The sequence below is a fragment of the Orcinus orca genome, chromosome 2 (assembly GCF_937001465.1).
Source record: "Orcinus orca chromosome 2, mOrcOrc1.1, whole genome shotgun sequence".
Classification (NCBI taxonomy): Eukaryota; Metazoa; Chordata; class Mammalia; order Artiodactyla; family Delphinidae; genus Orcinus; species Orcinus orca.
In genome coordinates, this window is record NC_064560.1 from 159829312 (window position 1) to 159850530 (window position 21219).

The 21219-nt window shown below is 42.0% G+C and overlaps 1 protein-coding gene across 4 annotated transcripts in view; it reads left to right on the forward strand.

The window, feature by feature from the left end:
* DAAM1 (dishevelled associated activator of morphogenesis 1) overlaps positions 1-21219 on the forward strand; it is a 179479-nt gene that overhangs the window by 154590 nt on the left and 3670 nt on the right. For all 4 annotated transcript variants that reach the window (XM_033404675.2, XM_033404674.2, XM_004279297.4 and 1 more), the window contains 6 exons: positions 787-875; positions 1729-1897; positions 5653-5760; positions 7717-7777; positions 18004-18135; positions 21024-21194. In XM_033404675.2, coding sequence (XP_033260566.1) covers positions 787-875; positions 1729-1897; positions 5653-5760; positions 7717-7777; positions 18004-18135; positions 21024-21194 — 730 coding nt within the window. The remainder of the gene's footprint in view (positions 1-786; positions 876-1728; positions 1898-5652; positions 5761-7716; positions 7778-18003; positions 18136-21023; positions 21195-21219) is intronic.

The following is a 21219-nucleotide window of genomic DNA, read 5'->3' on the forward strand; positions in this document are numbered from 1 at the left end:
TCTGTCTGATTATATGGTATAGTTTTGGATGAGGGCTGATCGCTAGTCCTACTGGACTGAAGTTTCCTCCGGAGAGCAGGTTAGGCAGCGAGTTCAGAAGGCCTGGGCAGGTATGCCCACCCTCACCCACTCAGAAACACCAAGCAGCCTGTATTGGTGGTGATCACAGGCCAGTGGCCTGTTATCTCTAGTCGCTAGTCGCTATCCTGGAAGGCAGAGCTTTCCAGCCCTGAGGGGTGCAGCTAGGGACCTAACTGTGAAGAAAGAGGAAGGTTTGGGGATGTGAGTGGGGAGAGGATGGTGTGAGGAGAGAATACTGGAGACAAGTTTTAGCCTACAGTTCTGCAAGGCACACTTTGTGGCAAGTGAAGCACCATGGCAGGAGTGCAGGCAACTGCCCTTCATTTGCAGCAGAAGCGGGGAGTCTTTACATTTTCATTCCTTTTTATCGCTTTTCTGTTCTCAAGAGCTACTAGGACTCTGAGGAAGTGAAGGGGGCTTTAGTCAACGGCAGTTAGCTCTCACTTTCTTTTAGCAATTGCATAAGCTGATTGGAGCTAAGGCCCTGCTGCACTTGCCCGAACACTCCCTGTAGGGCACTGGGAAATGGGCTCTCCAGGTGCAGTTGGCCTCAGGCCCTGTGCTCCTGTCCAGGAGAGGAACTCTGTGTGTGTGTGTGTGTGCATGTTGGGGTGGGAGTGCTCTAAGGTACCATCACCTCCATATTCATTGAGTGAACATACGTGTATTAAGTACGTGTTCATTAGTTGATGCTTGCTCTTACAGAATCAATCATTATCAGCAAAGACTGCAGTCGCTGTACTTCAAAAAGAAGTTTGCAGAGCGTGTGGCAGAAGTGAAACCCAAAGTAGAAGGTAAAGTCAAGCTGCCCAGACTGGCAATGATGTTCATCTCAAGTACCCATTTACAAGTGCAATGCAAGTGCATATAGTGAACTGGATCCCTTTGGTGATTTTTTTTTTTGCTTGAAATCTGTTGGAATTCTGGCAGATAATTACTTAAGGTCTGTCCTTGGCTTGATGGCCTAGCCTGGGTTCTGGAACTCACAGCACACTCCCTGGACTCCTCTGCAGAACTGGGCTTTTGCTATCTGGGTATTGGTGAAGAATTTATTTGATCGCTACTGGCATTAAACCTACAGTTAGCTTTCTTGTAATGGGGCCTTACTGGATTTTTCTGAGGGAAGATTTGAGGCTGATACATGGTTTGATTTTGAGGCTGTTAAATTTTTAGGTGCTTGAAATGTGGGCAACTGAAGAGCACAGCCACAGAGTGCAGGCTGACTTTGGGGTCCTGATGACACCTGCCAGCTGTGACATGTCACACGTTTGCCCAGTTTTTCTATCAGTGGAATCAATCAACTGTCCTGTGATCTGACTCACACCAGGCAAGAAAGGGTTTGCAAAGGAATGTGGAAAAGGCAGTAGCTGCTCTATGTATTCCTAGCTGCTTATGGTCGGTGAGTCAGCCAAGAAAAAGACTGAGAAAGGCTAGGACTGTGCACCTGTCTCTGGGGCTCCTGAACAACTTGAGCTGGCTCTCCTTGCCCCCTTGCTCTTGGCTTCTGGTAAAGGTGTTCGGAAAGTGCTCCCTGGTAGTCTAACAGCCCCATCTTACATCTCCAGTATCTGTTATCAGGTGTGTGGATTTAGGATGGGTATCATTGAAAAGTCTTGTTGTAATAGTTTTATGTATTTTGTTTTGAAGCAATTCGTTCTGGTTCAGAAGAGGTGTTTAGGAGCAGTGCCCTGAAGCAGTTGCTGGAAGTGGTTTTGGCATTTGGAAATTACATGAATAAAGGCCAAAGAGGCAATGCATATGGATTCAAGATATCCAGCCTAAATAAGATTGCTGACACAAAATCCAGTATCGATAAGTAAGTATGGAAGATCTGGGAGCTTAGGTCGGGGCTCAACTTTGTACGCTCTGGTCCTCCTGGGCCTCTTCATCCCAAAGTGTCTGGTCTGCACTTCTCCTCTCCTGCTCTTTCCTTCTCCACTGACTCCTCCCTTCCTATCTCATGACCACACGTATCCCCAAGTTCCCACTGGGCCAGTTATCCTTCATTTTCATTCCACAAGGATATCATCTAGTCCAAGTTTTTTGTGTTTGGGGTTTTCTCGGGTAAACTCATTACAGTGTAATACACGAAAGACAGGTTCACTCACCGTAAAGGTACAGCTTGATGACTTTCCACAAATTGAACACATCTGTATAACTAGTGCCCAGTTCAAGAAACAGAACCTTACCAGCACCCTAGTAGCTCCCTCACGGCTTCTCCTAATTGCTGCTCCTCCACAGAGATAAAAAACTGACAGCTGATGACAGAATGTGAAGTTTGTTGGCTTTGTAGGTTATGGTTTCCTTGGTACCTGGAAGCTAGCAGCTACCTTAAAAAATGACAATGTGTAAATGCATTTTGGCTGTTGGTATTCAGCTGCTCATCCCGAGACTCATTAAAATGCTTCCTAGAAAGTGTGTTTTAGGTGAACAGATTCCTGTTAGAGACACCAGAAGGTGAAAATGTGCTAGTGTCATTTCCAGGTAAGGGCATTAGGCATATTAACTCTAGCTTCCCTGAGAGCTGTGTTTCCCACTGACTTGGAAGGAATTTGTTTCTAAGGTAAACTTCTCTGTAACCCGAATTATTTTTAGAAGTATAGGCTGTTCACCCTAACTATTCCCAACCAGTGAGACTTTTTATTCTATATTTTCTATAGGGTCAGTGAAGCATAGCATTATGGCAACCCTGAATCCATCGTATAAGAAACAAGCAGTGTGTTCAGTTGTGGGGCTAAACCTTATTTTTGCATTGTGTAGAAACAGATTAACAACGCACCGCTGATACGTTCTATCAACACCACCTTATTTTTCCTTGAATTTTATTATTTTTTATACAGCAGGTTCCTATTAGTTATCTATTTTATACACATCAGTGTATATATGTCAATCCCAATCACCCAATTCATCACACCACCACCCCCACACCCCCACTTTCCCCCCTTAGTGTCCATACGTTTGTTCTCTACATCTGTGTCTCACTTTCTGCCCTGCGAACCAGTTCACCTGTACCATTTTTCTAGATTCCACATATATGTGTTAATATATGATGTTTGTTTTTCTCTTTCTTACTTCACCCTGTATGACAGTCCCTAGGTCCATCTGCATCTCTATAAATGCATCTCCCAATTTCATTCCTTTTTATGACCCTGTATGAGAGTCCCTAGGTCCATCTGCGTCTCTACAAATGCGCCTCCCAATTTCGTTCCTTTTAATGGCTGAGTAATATTCCATTGTATATATGTACCACATCTTCTTTATCCATTCATCTGTCGATGGGCATTTAGGTTGCTTCCATGACCTGGCTGTTGTAAATAGTGCTGCAGTGAACATTGGGGTGCATGTGTCTTTTTGAATTATGGTTTTCTCTGAACACCACCTTATTTTTAATGTAAGCACTTGATCCTTTCAGAGCCCGTTCTCATTTGATTGTCACAACAACCTGTGAAGTCCCCAGGCCAAGTGTTGTATCGCCTGTTGTCAGATAAAGAAACCAAGGCAGGGTCAGGTGGCTCATTTAGCTTGTCTGAGGTCACAACCAGCAAGGTGTTTGGCCTTACAGGTATTTGACAGTTGTTCTAGTGGTCTGCCCACAGCTCTCCGCTACCAACAGACCGATTTTATTTGGAGGTTGCAGTAAGTAACTGCAGCATCTTACTTGCATATAAAGAGCAGCCATCTTTTAAGGGACGGTCTTCTCCTCAACTGGGCTTGCAGGTTGGGGAGGAAGGAAATCCTCACCACCAGTCAGTCCTATTCTCTCTCTCTCTCCCTCTCCCCTCACTCATACACACACACTCACACACACACATCTGCCCCCCACCTTCCAACTTACTGATAAGCTGGTACTTACTACATGATTATCTGCTAGTTAATGATATAAACTTTATCCAGTACACAATAAGCCTTTTCAAAACAATAAATTTAAAACATTTCTGATCTTCTTCTTTTCCCTCTTCACTCTGCATTAAAGGCTTGTTTCTGGTAATGACCAGAGAGTAGTCAAATGTGAGGCTGTTTAGTTGTTTTTATTATTCAGGAATTTATATTCACTCATATGAGGTGTTATTTGGATAGCAGACAAATGTGGTTTGCTATCCAAATGTGATCTGGTTTTAAGTCTTTCTACACTAAAAAAGGCATATATGGTTAATGAAATAAATTTCTGTAACAAAGCATTTCTCTGAAATAATGAAGGAAAATGGCATTACTCTTTCTCGCAATGGTTGCTGGGATTTTGCCTCTCATGCAGCCGGCACATGGCAGACACATAGATTCTGTGAAAGGCAAAATTGAAGTGAAACAATACAGCTGAACACCTGCAAAATAAGTGGCCAGAAGTATTAGCCACTGTTTTTACTTTGCTGAGCAATGGTTTTCTAATTATTAGCGCAAGAAAAAGAAGGGGACATTTTTTTCCGTGTGGGCCAGTTGACTCAGAGGAATAGGATTGCCTTGACCTCCAGGAAGCTGCAAGGATAACCAGAAATGGTTTGCGTTGCTACGGGGAAAACTGTTCGGCAGCTCTGCTTTACTTTTGTTGCGGGGGGTGGGGGGGTCCTTAACCTTGTGAATTAGCAAACTGCCTAAAAATTATGGAAATGTTTTTAAAGAAATGCATTTGTGTCCTCCTGATTACGCTAACTTTCAGTAGCATAAGTGGTTCTTGATCTTGGCTGTTAGTCTCAGTGGGGAGTTTTAAAAAATACCCACATCTGGTCCCACCTCATTCCAATGACTGAATCTCAGGTTGGCCCAGGCATCTGGGGTCCAGGTGATTGTAATGTGCATCAGAGCCAGGGACCAGGGGACCAGACTACCACAGCGTGGCCTCATAGATAGTGTTATCAGATGCCCGCCTTTTCAACCCAGGTCAGTCAGGGTTCAGCCCTGTCACCACCAAAGAGGGAGCTGGTTGTGCAGTTAGGAGCTGAAGTGTTGCTAAAATTAGGCTGCGAGGGTATCATATCCGTGATGGCACAGTCCTGGCCCATTTCCAGGTTCTGCCCTGAAATAGGGGGCATTCTAACTTTCAGAAGGGAAAAATGTTATCACCCAGTTGAAAGAAACCCTTAAATGAGAATTGTCAATAATTTTCATCAGTGAGTTGCTGCTCTGTACTTTCAGACTTGAAAATTAGCTGTCCTCTCTAGTGGATTAAACATCCCTCACTCCCCACCCCACCCTGCTTGTTAGGAACTTGCAGGGCAGGCCTCGTCTTTGGGTGGATGCACTGTGAAGGGATGTCCCTTTTGGCAATGGTTCAGACTCATTTCCATCACCCATCGCATTACGCAGATTTTGAAGGATCCCCATTATGGGCCAAAAACGTAATTCTTATCCCCTGCCCTTCCCTTTCAGAAGGTGTGTGCTGCTTTTGGCATATATTTTTGTAAATCCCACGAAGGCTCTCCTCTTCTCCCTTTCTCTTAAGAATGCCTGCCTTTCAGGAACCTACACATTTTGAAAGTAATGCAGGGACGTAGCATTCTTGTGGAAGTAATCACTTGAATATACAAATCATATGCAGATATTAACCATGTTTAATACTCTCTCCTTCTGTAATTGTAGGAACATTACACTTTTGCACTATCTCATAACTATTGTGGAAAATAAATACCCCAAGGTTCTCAATCTAAATGAGGAGCTGCGGGACATTCCTCAAGCAGCAAAAGTAAAGTAAGTACTTAGAGTGAATTGTTTCAGTTTTTAAAATCCGTTGGACTGGTTTAGCCGTTGAGATAGTTAGCGTTGCATGAAGAGGGTCCTTCTGTTTGCTTTCCCCTGAACAGTGTATGAAATAAAGTTTGAATAGTATCCATGTCACTCAGATGTTTTACATGAGTTTGAATATACGGTGAATATACGGTTGACTCTTGAACGGTGGGGTTAAGGGTGCCGACACCCCCCGAATCCCCACTGTACAGCTGAAAATCCAACATATAACTTCATAGCTGACCCTTCCTGTGCGGGGTTCCTCAATACCCGTGGTCCCACATCTGAGGATTCAGTCAACCGCAGATCATGTAGTACATAATTATTGAAACAAAATCTGCGTATAAGTGGACCCGCACAGTTCACACCTGTGTTGTTCAAGGGTCACTGTATACTTGTTCTAGCTGTTTCAGAATATTCCTGGATGCAGTTTCTGACTTCTACAAAACCTAATTTTCTGAGTTATGAAGAGTCTAGGGAAGCAGTGTGGTTTCACTAGTAGTTGGAAAGGGTGGTTCTCTTAAAATACAGGTGGGGGCACACTTAGTTAAATGAGGATATGAGGATACATGTTTAAGCAAATGGAAGTCCTGCAGGTCAGGGTGTTGCTAGTAATTTTCCCATGTGTACACACTCCCAGAAACCAAGCAACCTTTTAATGGAAAGCAGTCTTTATGCAAATGAAGGAACTAAAAATAAAGTGGAAAATCACTAAACTTTCCCCACAAACTTCACACCACTTTTCAGAGGCCTCATGAGGGGTAGGCACTTTTCCTTGCTGTTCTTCCTGCTTCCTTTTGCCCCCACCCCACCTTTTTAAAATTTACTTTTTTTTTCCGCTGCGTTGGGTCTTGGTTGTCCCGCACGGGCTTTCTCTAGTTGTGGCGATGGGGGACTACCCTTTGTTGTGGTGCATGGGCTTCTCATTGCGGTGGCAGAGCACGGGCTCCAGGCGCGTGGGCTCAGTAGTTGTGGTTTGCGGGCTCTAGAGCACAGGCTCAGTAGTTGTGGCGCACGGGCTTAGTTGCTCCACGGCATGTGGGATCTTCCCCGACCAGGGCTCGAACCCATGTCCCCTGCATTGGCAGGCGGATTCTTAACCACTGTGCCACCAGGGAATACCCCACTCCCCTTTTTTAAAAACATATTTAAACTGCATCTTTTTGCAGTGATTTTAAAAAGCCTGATGACCAGGCTAATTTTTTCCCTCTGTAGAGTTTGGTAGAAGTGTACCATGTAAGACATGAAATTAAAATGTTGAAGTAAATGAAGTGTCAATGAATTTGTTTACATGTGAATTCTCTGTGAGAATTAAGTTGTAATCTCTCATGTTTAAAAGCTGTCAAATAAAAAGCATTATGGGAGAAGCCCAGGAAACTTTCTCTGTTTAAAAAAAAAAGGTCAATGAAAATGAAAACTAATTAGTAAAACTTTAAGAAAAATCATTGTTGATTGAAATTTAGGCCATCACCTTGTAATATTCATACTACCACAGCACTCATGAAAAGCAATATAATAATGATGAAGAGCACAGCACACACGATTGTGGATTGACTGTTTCTTTGCCTTGTCCAAAGGGAGCCACACATGGCAAGAAATTTATTTCCACATACAGTAATTTGCTTAAGTGAGATTTTTGTGAGATTGAAACATGACATATTTCTATTCTGCCCTTTTTAACCTATAAATATTATACCTGCTGGCTGTGGAAAACAAAAAAACCCCCATAATTCCATACCTAAATTTCATAAGTTTAAAATGTTGCTGTCTTTCTGTGAGATCTGAACACTGAAGGGAATTTTAAACATTTAAAATGAAGTAGTGTGGACTTCCAAGCATGAAATATTTAAACTCATCATATATTTAATACAATAAGTGTAAGTCCCATGTTGGTTACTAAAATGTTGCCATTTACAACAGCATGACTGAGCTGGACAAAGAAATAAGCACCTTGAGAAGTGGCCTGAAAGCAGTAGAGACGGTGAGTATGTTTCTCGTTCTAATTCCCAGTCCCTTCACTCTCTCTGGTGCTGGTGATGGCATCCAGCAGAGGAGTTGCTGGTTGCCTTGGCATGCAGGATAAACATTTATTGTTTAAAAAAAAGAAAAAAAAATGCAACAGCGAAGAAGCAAAGGCAGGCTGTGTTTAGCCTGGTGATGCAGTGGCAGGCAGCAGGATGTCATGGGGGCATCAGGGGAACAGGAACTGGGAAATCGGACCCAGAGTTCCACCACTTTCCTACCTGTGAGGCAGGACTCATGAAAGTGGATTGGCTAGAGAGTCTTCAAGGTCTTCTCGGTGTTTCTGTTTATAAATGATGTTTACTCTCAGAGCAATGGAACTTCTCTGTTGTCTTTGAGCCGGTCCCTTGGGGAGTATTTTTTGAGCACTTTGGGGGTACAGTCCATTCTCAAGGCGAGGGGATCACGATGACTCAGAATCCTTACCCTCCAGGTGTTAACGGTGGCCAGGTGTAGTCAGTCCAGTTCACCTCCTAAGTGATGACAAAGGTGCCTTGAGGAGGATCGGGGATTTAGGTTAGCCCGAGGCTTCGGGAATGGCTGGCGTGTGTGAGAGGAAGCTTCTCCTCTGGACGAGATGAAGTTTGAGCTGTGGCTTAGAAGGAGGGTAGGGTGAACTTAGGTACAGAGGAGGGAGGCTGTCTCAGCTATACGAGATGACCTGGGCCCGGGCTCCATGGAAGGAAAGCAGGTCAGGGTGCCGGAGGCAGTGGAGCCGGTGGAACTAACCCAGACTGTGAGGGCGCAGTGCCCCGTGGGTACCGCACGAGGGCTGCTGACAGGGCGGGGGCGGGTCAGGGTGAGAAGCCTCGCTCGGGAGAGCAGAGCTCTGGCCTGGCACTTGGTGAAGGAGGCTGGTCTGCAGGCAGCTCGGGAAGGTGCCCCACAGATCATTTATTAGTAACGCCAGGAGGACCCTCCTCCTTTTTTAAAAATAAATTTATCTATTTTTTATTTTGTCTGCATTGGGGCTTCATTGCCGCTTGCCGGCTTTCTGTAGTTGAGGCGCGCAGGCTTCTCAGTGCGGTGGCTTCTCGTTGCGGAGCATGGGCTCTAAGTGCATGGGCTTCAGTAGTTGCGGCACCCGGGCTTCAGTGGTTGCGGCACGCAGGCTTCAATGGTTGTGGCTTGTGGGCTTAGCTGCTCCACGACATGTGGGATCTTCCCGGACCAGGGCTCGAACCCGTGTCCCCTGCATTGGCAGGTGGATTCTTAACCACTGCGCCGCCAGGGAGGTCCCACCTCCTCCTTCTTATAATCATAAAACTGTGCCATAGAAAGTAGTTGACTTCATTAAAGAAACAGCTCTAATAAAAATTAGAGTCACAGTGTCTAACCTTTTCTATTTTTAATAAATTAAGGAGCATGTAAGGTTTTCTTTTTTTCCTTATTTTGGGGGAGGGGGTAGGGGTGGGTCGCTGTTTAAAAAGAGCAGTAGATACTCTTTTTTCCAGCCCCTGTGGGCTGAGAGACTGTGAGTGCGTGTGGAGGACAGTCCTCGGCTTTCAGAGGCCAAACTGGATAAGGGCAGTTTGGGACAAGGCTTGTGTTACAGTCTTCACTCTGCGGCCATTTCCTCCCAGTGGAAAGCTTTCTTGAGACTAGCATGGCAGTGACTGACAGTCCTAAAGCCTGACAGTGGAGGCTCTGACCCCTGCATCTGAGCTAGTTCAGAGCAAGGCATGAGAGAGGGGTCCCAAGGAAGTTATGTGTTTGGGGGGTTTATTAAATGTTGTTTTGCTGAAATCTCTCTAGCCCCTGGGTCATGTACAATGTAACACACTCTTCACAGAAAAGGGGCTACAGAGGCCTCCCCTTTCCTCTGGCAGCTTAAATGTTAAGAGGAAGGAAATATTGGGAGGCAGGCTTTAATCCGTCGAAACATTCATGTGTCCCAGTTGTTCTTTTCACAAATTGATTACATTGCTTGAAGGTATCAAAGACAGAATTCTTATGGAATTATACATTCATGAAACACTTTAAAATTGCTTTCACATCTCTGCACCTCACACACATACATACACTCCCTTTCCAGGTCAAAGAGCTAGGATTGTGGCAATTTCTTTTAATCAGGGCAAGTTTCATGATTTATAAGGGTTTCCGCTTCTTTTCTTGCATTTGATTCCCATGATGATGTGTATATTACCCTCCTTTATTTATTTATTTATTTTTAAACATCTTTATTGGAGTATAATTGCTTTACAATGTTACTTGTAACTTGTCAGTTACAATTGCTTTACAAAGTTTCTGCTTTATAAAAAAGTGAATCAGTTATACATATACAAATGTTCCCATATCCCTTCCCTCTTGCATCTCCCTCCCTCCCACCCTCCCTATCCCACCCCTCTAGGTGGTCACAAAGCACCGAGCTGATCACCCTGTGCTATGCGGCAGCTTCCCACTAGCTATCGATTTTACGTTTGGTAGTGTATATATGTCCACGCCACTCTCTCACTTTGTCACACCTTACCCTTCCCCCTCCCCATATCCTTAAGTCCATTCTCTAGTAAGTCTGTGTCTTTATTCCCGTCTTGCCCCTAGGCTCTTCATGACTTTTTTTTTTCCCTTAGATTCCATATATATGCGTTAGCACACGGTATTTGTTTTTCTCTTTCTGACTTACTTCACTCTGTATGACAGACTCTAGGTCCATCTACCTCACTACAAATAACTCAATTTCGTTGCTTTTTATAGCTGAGGATTATTCCATTGTATATATGTGCCACATCTTCTTTATCCATTCATCTGTTCATGGACACTTAGGTTGCTTCCATGTCCTGGCTATTGTAAACAGAGCTTCAATTAACATTTCAGTACATGACTCTTTTTGAATTGGTCATTCTATTTTTAGTTTTTTAAGGAACCTCTATACTGTTCTCCATAGTGGCTGTATCAATTTACATTCCCACCAACAGTGCAAGAGTGTTGCCTTTTCTCCACACCCTCTCCAGCATTTATTGTTTGTAGATTTTTTGATGATGGCCATTCTGCCCGGTGTGAGATGATATCTCATTGTAGTTTTGATTTGCATTTCTCTAATGATTAATGATGTTGAGCATGCTTTCACGTGTTTGCTGGCAATCTGTATATCTTCCTTGGAGAAATGTTTATTTAGGTCTTTTGCCCATTTTTGGATTGGGTTGTTTTTTTGATATTGAGCTGCATGAGCTGCTTATAAATTTTGGAGATTGATCCTTTGTCAGTTGCTTCGTTTGCAAATATTTTCTCCCATTCTGAGGGTTGTCTTTTCATCTTGCTGATGGTTTCCTTTGCTGTGCAAAAGCTTTTAAGTTTCATGAGGTCCCATTTGTTTATTTTTGTTTTTATTTCCATTTCTTTAGGAGGTGGATCAAAAAGGATCTTGCTGCGATTTATGTCATAGAGTGTTCTGCCTATGTTTTCCTCTGAGAGTTTGATAGTTTCTGGCCTTACATTTAGGTCTTTAATCCATTTTGAGTTTATTTTTGTTTATGGTGTTAGGGAGTGATCTAATTTCATACTTTTACATGTACCTGTCCAGATTTCCCAGCACCACTTATTGAAGAGGCTGTCCTTTCTCCACTGTACATTCCTCCCTCCTTTATCAAAGATAAGGTGAGCATATGTGTGTGGGTTTATCTCTGGGCTTTCTATCCTGTTCCATTTATCTATATTTCTGTTTTTGTGCCAGTACCATACTGTCTTCATTACTGTAGCTTTGTAGTATAGTCTGAAGTCGGGGTGCCTGATTCCTCCAGCTCCATTTTTCATTCTCAAGATTGCTTTGGCTATTCGGGGTCTTTTGTGTTTCCATACAAATTGTGCAATTTTTTGTTCTAGTTCTGTGAAAAATGCCAGTGGTAGTTTGATAGGGATTGCATTGAATCTGTAGATTGCTTTGGGTAGTAGAATCATTTTCACAATGTTGATTCTTCCAATCCAAGAACATGGTATATCTCTCCATCTATCTGTATCCTCTTTAATTTCTTTCATCAGTGTCTTATAATTTGCTGCATACAGGTCTTTTGTCTCCTTAGGTAGGTTTATTCCTAGATATTTTATTCTTTTTGTTGCAATGGTAAATGGGAGTGTTTTCTTAATTTCACTTTCAGATTTTTCATCATTAGTATATAGGAATGCTAAAGATTTCTGTGCATTAATTTTGTATACTGCTACTCTACCAAATTCATTGATGAGCTCTAGTAGTTTTCTGGTAGCATCTTTAGGATTCTCTATGTATAGTATCATGTCATTTGCAAACAGTCACAGCTTTACTTCTTCTTTTCTGATTTGGATTCCTTTTATCTCTTTTTCTTCTCTGATCGCCGTGGCTAAAACTTCCAAAACAATGTTGAATAATAGTGGTGAGAGTGGGCAACCTTGTCTTGTTCCTGATCTTAGTGGAAATGCTTTCAGTTTTTCACCATTGAGGATGATGTTGGCTGTGGGTTTGTCATATATGCCCTTTATTATGTTGAAGAAAGTTCCCTCTATGCCTACTTTCTGCAGGGTTTTTTAATCATAAATGGGTGTTGAATTTTGTCAAAAGCTTTCTCTGAATCGATGGAGATGATCATATGGTTTTTATTCTTCAATTTGTTAATATGGTGTATCACATTGATTGTTTTGCATATATTGAAGAATCCTTGCATTCCTGGGATAAACCCCACTTGATCACGGTGTACGATCCTTTTACTGTGCTGTTGGATTCTGTTTGCTAGTATTTTGTTGAGGATTTTTGCATCTATGTTCATCAGTGATATTGGCCTGTAGTTTTCTTTTTTGTGGCATTTTTGTCTGGTTTTGGTATTTTTGATGGTGGCCTCATAGAATGAGTTTGGGAGTGTTCCTCCCTCTGCTATATTTTGAAGAGTTTGAGGAGAATAGGTGTTAGCTCCTCTCTAAATGCTTTATAGAATTCACCTCTGAAGCCATCTGGTCCTGGGCTTTTGTTTGTTGGAAGATATTTAATCACAGTTGTAATTTCAGTGCTTGTGATTGGTCTGTTCATATTTTCTATTTCTTCCTGGTCCAGTCTCGGAAGGTTGTGCTTTTCTAAGAACTTGTCCATTTCTTCCAGGTTGTCCATTTTATTGGCATAGAGTTGCTTGTAGTAATCTCTCATGATCCTTTGTATTCCTGCAATGTCAGTTGTTACTTCTCCTTTTTCGTTTCTAATTCTATTGATTTGAGTCTTCTCCCTTTTTTTCCTGATGAGTCTGGCTAATGGTTTATCAATTTTGTTTATCTTCTCAAAGAACCAGCTTTTAGTTTTATTGATCTTTGCTATCATTTCTTTCATTTCTATTTCATTTATTTCTGATCTGATTTTTATGATTTCTTTCGTCCTACTAACTTCGGTGTTCTTTTGTTCTTCCTTCTCTAATTGCTTTAGGTGTAAGTTTAGGTTGTTTATTTGAGATGTTTCTTGTTTCTTAAGGTAGGATGGTATTGCTATAAACTTCCCTCTTAGAACTGCTTTTGCTGCATCCCATAGGTTTTGGGTCATCGTGTTTTCATTGTCATTTGTTTCTAGGTATTTTTTGATTTCCTCTTTGATTTCTTCAGTGATCTCTTGGTTATTAGGTAGTGTATTGTTTAGCCTCCATCTGCTTGTATGTTTTACAGATTTTTTTCCTCTAATCGATTGCTAGTCTCATTGCATTGTGGTTGGAATAGATACTTGATATGATTTCAATTTTCTTAAATTTACCAAGGCTTGGTTTGTGACCCAAGTTATGATCTATCCTGGAGAATGTTCCATGAGGACTTGAGAAAAATGTGTATTCTGTTGTTTTTGGATGGAATGTCCTATATATATCAATTAAGTCCATCTTGTTTAATGTATCATTTAAAGCTTGTGTTTCCTTATTTATTTTCATTTTGGATGATCTGTCCATAAAGTCCCCTATTATGATTGTGTTATTGTCGATTTCCCCTTTTATGGCTGTTAGTATTTGCTTTAGGTATTGAGGTGCTCCTATGTTGGGTGCATAAATATTTACAATTGTTATATCTTCTTCTTGGATTGATCCCTTGATCATTATGTAGTGTCCTTCTTTGTCTCTTGTAAGAGTCTTTATTTTAAAGTCTATTTTGTCCTATATGAGAATGCTACTCCAGCTTTCTTTTGATTTCCATTTGCATGGAATATCTTTTTCCATCCCCTCACTTTCAGTCTGTATGTGTCCCTAGGTCTGAAGTGGGTCTCTTGTAGACAGCATATATACACATCTTGTTTTTGTATCCATTCAGCCAGTCTATGTCTTTTGGTTGGAGCATTTAATCCATTTACATTTAAGGTAGTTATCGATATGTATGTTCCTATTCCCAGTTTCTTAATTGTTTTGGGTTTGTTATTGTACGTCTTTTCCTTCTCTTGTGTTTCCTGCCTAGAGAATTTCCTTTAGCTTTTGTTGTAAAGCTGGTTTGCTGGTGCTGAATTGTCTTAGCTTTTGCTCGTCTGTAAAGGTTTTAATTTCTCCTTCAAGTCTGAATGAGATCCTTGCTGGGTAGAGTAATCTTGGTTGTAGGTTTTTCGCCTTCATCACTTTAAATATGTCCTGCCACTCCCTTCTGGCTTGCAGAGTTTCTGTTGAAAGATCAGCTGTTAAACTTATGGGGATTCCCTTGTGTGTTATTTGTTGTTTTTCCCTTGCTGCTTTTAATATATTTTCTTTGTATTTAATTTTTGATAGTTTGATTAATATGTGTCTTCGCGTGTTTCTCCTTGGATTTATCCTGTATGGGATTCTCTGTGCTTCCTGGGCTTAACTATTTCCTTTCCCATATTAGGGAAGTTTTGAACTATAATCTTTTCAAATATTTTCTCAGTCCATTTCTTTTTCTCTTCTTCCTCTGGGACCCCTATAATTCGAGTGTTGGTGCCTTTAATGTTGTCCCAGAGGTCTCTGAGACTGTCCTCAATTCTTTTTGTTCTTTTTTGTTTATTCTGCCGTGCAGTATTTATTTCCACTATTTTATCTTTCAGGTGACTTATCCATTCTTTTGCCTCAGTTGTTCTGCTATTGATTCCTTCTAGAGAATTTTTAATTTCACTTATTGTGTTGTTTATCATTGTTTGTTTTCTCTTTAGTTCTTCTAGGTACTTGTTAAACGTTTCTTGTATTTTCTCCATTCTATTTCCAAGATTTTGGATCATCTTTACTATCATTACTCTGAATTCTTTTTCAGGTAGACTGCCTATTTCCTCTTCATTTGTTAGATCTGGTGGGTTTTTATCTTGCTCCTTCATCTGCTGCGTGTTTCTCTGTCTTCTCATTTTGCTTAACTTACTGTGTTTGGGGTCTCCTTTTCGCAGGCTGCAGGTTCATAGCTCCCGTTGTTTTTGGTGTCTGCCCCCAGTGGCTAAGGTTGATTCAGTGGGTTGTGTAGGCTTCCTGGTGGAGCGGACTAGTGCCTGTGTTCTCGTGGGTGGGGCTTGATCTTGTCTCTCTGGTGGGCACGTCCACATCTGGTGGTGTGTTTTGGGGTGTCAGTGGCCTTATTATGATTTTAGGCAGCCTCTCTGCTAATGGATGGCGTTGTGTTCCTTTCTTTCTGGTTCTTTGACATAGGGTGTCCAGCACTGTAGCTTGCTGGTTGTTGAGTGTAGCTGGGTCTTGGCATTGAGATGGAGATCTCTGGGAGATTTTCGCCATTTGATATTACATGGAGCTGGGAGATCTCTTGTGGACCAGTGTCCTGACGTTGGCTCTCCCACCTTAGAGGCACAGCACTGACTCCTGGATGGAGCACCACAAGACTTTCATCCACATGGCTCAGAATAAAAGCGAGAAAAAGGGAAGGAAGGAAGGATGGAAGGAAGGGGAAGGAGGGAAGGAAGGAGATAAAGTAAAGTTATTAAAATAAAAAATAATTATTAAGAAATAAATTTTAAAACGTTAAAAAAAAATACAGACGGACAGAACACACTCACAAAAAGAGAAAAAGAGGAAAAAAAATATATATCTTTTGCTCCCAAAGTCCACCTCTTCAATTTGGGATGATTCGTTTTCTTATTCAGGTATTCCACAGATGCAGGGTACATCAAGTTGATTGTGGAGATTTAATCCACTGCTCCTGAGGCTGCTGGGAGAAATTTCCCTTTCTCTTCTTTGTTCGCACAGCTCCCAGGGTTCAGCTTTGGATTTGGCCCCGCCTCTGCGTGTAGGTCGCCTGAGGGCGTCTGTTCTTTGCTCAGACAGGACGTGGTTAAAGGAGCCGCTGATTCGAGGGCTCTGGCTCACTCAGGCCGGCGGGGAGGGAGGGGTATGGAGTGCGAGGCGAGCCTGCGGCAGCAGAGGCCAGCGTGACTTTGCACCAGCCTGAGGCGCGCCGTGTGTTCTCCCAGGGAAGTTGTCCCTGGATCACAGGACCCTGGCAGTGGCGGGCTGCACAGGCTCCTGGGAGGGGAGGTGTGGAGAGTGACCTGTGCCCGCACACAGGCTTCTTGGTGGCTGCAGCAGCAGCCTGAGCGTCTCATGCCCATCTCTGGGGTCTGCGCTGATAGCCGCAGCTCGTGCCTGTCTCTGGAGCTCCTTTAAGCAGCGCTCTTAATCCCCTCTCCTCGCGCACCAGGAAACAACAAAGAGGCAAGAAAATGTCTCTCGCCTCTTAGGCAGGTCCAGACATTTTCCCGGACTCCCTCCCGGCTAGCCGTGGTGCACTAACCCCCTGCAGGCTGTGTTCACGCAGCCAACCCCAGTTCTCTCCCTGGGATCCGACCTCTGAAGCCCGATCCTCAGCTCCCAGCCCCTGCCCGCCCCGGCAGGTGAGCAGACAAGCCTCTCGGGCTGGTGACTGCCAGTCAGCACCGATCCTCTGTGCGGGAATCTCTCCACTGTGCCCTCCCCACCCCTGTTGCTGCGCTCTCCTCCGTGGTCCCGAAGCATCCCCCCTCTGCCACCCGCAGTCTCCACCTGAGAAGGGGCTTCCTAGTGTGTGGAAACCTTTCCTTCTTCACAGCTCCCTCCCACTGGTGCAGGTTCTGTCCCTATTCTTTTGTCTCTCTATTTTCTTTTGCCCTACCCAGGTACGTGGGGAATTTCTTGCCTTTTGGGAGGTCTTAGGTCTTCTGCCAGCGTTCAGTAGGTGTTCTGTAGGAGCTGTTCCACGTGTAGATGTATTTCTGATGTATTTGTGGGGAGGAAGGTGACCTCTGCATCTTACTCTTCCGCCATCTTGAAGCTTCCTGCCCTCCTTTTATGAGTGAAGAAACTAAGGCCCAGGCTACTTGCCATGGATAAGTACCAAATCAGTGGTAGAACTGAATCAGAACTGCTAGCCTGTGACCTCTACTGTCCTGCTTGTTAGAATCTCTGCCAAAGCAGGTATGGAAGAAAACAGAGATCCAGATTAGGTCAGTAGGTACACAGGGTCACTGAGACCCTGGAGTCAGGCAGACGTGAGTTCAAATTTTGATTCTATCACTTATCAGCCACTTGACTTTGAGCAAAGAATTTAATCCCTCTGAACCTCAATTTATGTGTCTGTACGATTGGGATAATAATGCCTCACTTATAGAGGTTTTGTGGGATGAAATAAGAAAATGCATCTGGCAACGGTTGAAATTATTATTGAAATTGATTTGAATAATCTGTGTTCATCACCATGGTAATGGAGAATACGGATGATTAATGAGACACGAATACTCCTACCTGTCTGCTCACAAAATCCAAATGGTATGGATGAGAAGAAAAATGGCATTATGGTGCCAAACGCTGCAGTTGAAATTCTACTGACCTAGATATCACAGTTCAGGAAATAAGTAGACTTGGCAGAGATGGAGAGAGGGAAAAAATAAAAAGTACCAGAGCTCTGAGCACAGAATATCAACAGTCAAATTCTCTTGCTTTCAGTCACACACCTTTTGAATCCAATTTGCTCTCCATTATTTGTTTAACTTCTGTTAATTTTATCCAAATGCTAATCTCCTTACATTCTAAAGCCAGTATACAAAATCACACCAATAAAGTACTCAGATGACTGGTTAAATTGCATTTTGCAACTGTGTGTGGGCACATGGGCTTGGCTCTGTCAGGGTTGGTGGAAGGGCAGGGGGAACTGGACTATCATAAAATGTTTTACACTAGTTTTGATGGGTTTGCCATTCTGACTTATTAAATTTGAGGCATAAGGAAAATGAGACAAAGGGGTGTCTGTGTTTGAAGCCTACATTGACATTATCCATTTCCTGTGTTTAAGGAGCTGGAATATCAGAAGTCTCAGCCCTCACGGCCTGGAGATAAGTTTGTGTCTGTTGTCAGCCAGTTCATCACGGTAGCCAGTTTCAGCTTCTCTGACGTTGAAGATCTTCTAGCAGAAGCTAAAGACCTGGTAAATTTCCCCTTGCGCACTGAGTGTTGCTTGACAGAGCTGGTACTTTCAGATATTATAAGTATACTTTCATTTCTAGGGCTGTGATCAGTTGAAAAACATGCTTTCTATCTAACTGGCCTTTAGGTTAGTAAGACCTTGAAGTATCTGAATGGTGTAAAACAAGTAAATACTGTGACAGTTTTAAATATTTTGATAGTTTTTCCCTTGATTGTTATTATAATTATCTCTGGGAAACAGAAAAGAGTGGATTATGAAAACCAAGGGCAGGATGAAATGTGACATCAAGGTATGACTGAGGCCTTGTGCTTCAGAAACTTGTAAGATGCTCGCCTGAGACAGAGACTTAGGAGGGCAGGATATTCCCTCTTTAAATGTCTAGAAGAACTTACTAAATGATAGGCACTTTAATTCAGAGCCTCATTGCAAAAGACATTTTTTTTTTTTTTTTGCGGTACGCGGGCCTCTCACTGTTGTGGCCTCTCCCGTTGCGGAGCACAGGCTCCGGACGCACAGGCTCAGCGGCCATGGCTCACGGGGCCCAGCCGCTCCGCAGCATGTGGGATCTTCCCAGACCAGGGCACGAACCCGTGTCCCCTGCATCGGCAGGCGGACTCTCAACCCCTGCGCTACCTGGGAACCCCAAAAGGCATATTTTTAATAAGACTTTTTTAAAAAATGAATTTTGCTATTACAAAATCTTGTTTTCCTGTAAGGGAAGAGTTTTCATTGGCAAATATCCAACACCTTAAAATCCCCCTGCCCCATCTCTCTGTCTCTGTCTCTCTCTGGTTATTTCCTCTTCTAAAATTTACACACATTCATATACATGTGCACATTCTCTTGTCCCCTTCTCATTGTTAACAAATGTCATTAAGCTGCTATCCACCCTACTGAGTTCCTCCACACTGCCCATCTCTCAGTTGTGACAACACTCTTTTGCTTTAACTTGAATCTTTCCTTTGAAACTTGAGTAATGAATCTCATTTTTCTGTGGTCCCCTGTTCAGTTGTAGATATGGATGATTGTATATGTAAGTGTACACACATACTCATTAAAGTTCAGAAGTAGACTATGTTAAGATACACTAGCTAATCTCAACATTGAAACCCCACCTCCAATGTTATTAAATAAATGCAAGACAAGATATGTTTGAACGACTGTTGTTAGAGGTCCAGCCCCTGGTACCCCTGATTGAAATCAGTGAACTGATGTCAGCAGCCTCCCCTGTGATGGCCCCCACCTCAATCTAGGCAATACAGTACCTACTTCATCACGGGCTCAAACATTTTTCTAAGAATCAACTGAATAGTTAATTTTTGATTTATACACACTCTACTTTTTTTTTTTTTTTTTTTTTCAATTTTAGTGTGGGAACTTTAGTCTGGGACTAGTTTTGTTCAGATTTCTAAGACTAAAATATACATGACTTCATCATCACTAGAATTCCTAGATAAAAAGATCATTCAGGATGGCTTTGACGTGCCTGAACTTCAATGGTTTAGAAACTCAATTGTAGTCTATCTGTTGCTGTTTTGTTCATACCAGAACTTTTAGAAATTAGCTTATAAAACCATGCAGCAACTGAAGCGCTGCATGTGGTGTATGAAGAATGTCGTATTTTTCCCTAAAGAGCTTAGTTTCTAATAAAATATTTCCAAATAAGTAAAAGGTTGAGAACGCCTCAATGAAGAGAAAAATGGTAAAAAAGCATTATTATAAATTTAAAGATCTGAAATATAAAACAATTGAAAATTGTCTTATTTAAGAATAAATGTTGAAAATATTTCCTTTACAGAGATAGGATCACCAAAATGTCAGGAAAACTTAACAATATACTAAAGACAAGTAGTGCAAGAAAAATAAAAGCAATTAGACCATGAAGTATTTATGCAGTCCTCCCCAACCTAAGAGTTTCAAACTGTGAAGAAAATGAAAGATCTGGAAATTTCGAAGTAGTTGATTAGGCATAGGGAGTAAGAATTTGTTTGACCTTGAAGTTAGAAACACTGTCCGTTGTAGTTTAGATGTAATAGCATTAGATCCTTACAGAAGGAGATATAGTTCTAAAAAACAACTTGACTGGCACTGAACAGTATTTGGATGGTCATAATAATGCTAAGACACTTGAAAGCATACTATCTCGAGTTGTGAAGATAACCAGAAGAACTAAAAACAGAAATGTTAAAACTAAAAAGACTGGCTGTGCTATTTTGTTAGCCTATATATTTTTTAATTTTTAAAAATTCGCCCTTAATATTTTGCATTTTATCTGTTTTTAAAAGATTTGCCTTGAAAGGGGTTCTAAAACAAAGGATTTAGAATAAAATTGTATTCTCAGTTATGAATTTTGAGTTGCCTTAATGATTCCATAATCAGTGAGTGTTTTCTAATTGAGGCCCAGGAAGTACAGTAATACCAATATTATTTACGATTAGTAAAAGCAGCTAAGAAACACTGTATCCTATTTGCTTTTGATACTAACTACATGGCACCAATAAATGATACTAAACTACTTCAAAGAAAAGTTAAAAGTACAAGTTTCCTTACCCCTGCTGAGTTCCCTCTTAGTTTTATATCCTGAGTTCTCTGCCCTGTGATATTCTGCTTTCTTGTTTTTACTACTGTTTAGTTAATAAAGAGTCATAGGATGTAATCATAGATGTTAAGCTGAAATGAGGTGGACAAGGATAAATGGTTTCACAAGTCGTGGAGTATTACATTTTTTCCTTTAGAAGCGATTGATAGACATGTTCAGCAGCCAAAGATAAATCCAGCGAGTTATATTTGACTCAATTTGACCTTCAGCCCCTTGAGAGAGATTGATATTTATGTGATCACGGCCTTCTCTTGGAAGACTGAACTTCTTAAAACCTTCTTTCTTCCAGTTTACTAAAGCAGTGAAACACTTTGGGGAAGAGGCTGGCAAAATACAGCCAGATGAGTTCTTTGGCATTTTTGATCAGTTTCTTCAGGCTGTGTCAGAAGCCAAACAAGAGAATGAAAACATGAGAAAGAAGAAGGAGGAAGAAGAGCGCCGAGCTCGAATGGAGGCTCAGGTAAGTGGGTGGCCAGTTCCACCCC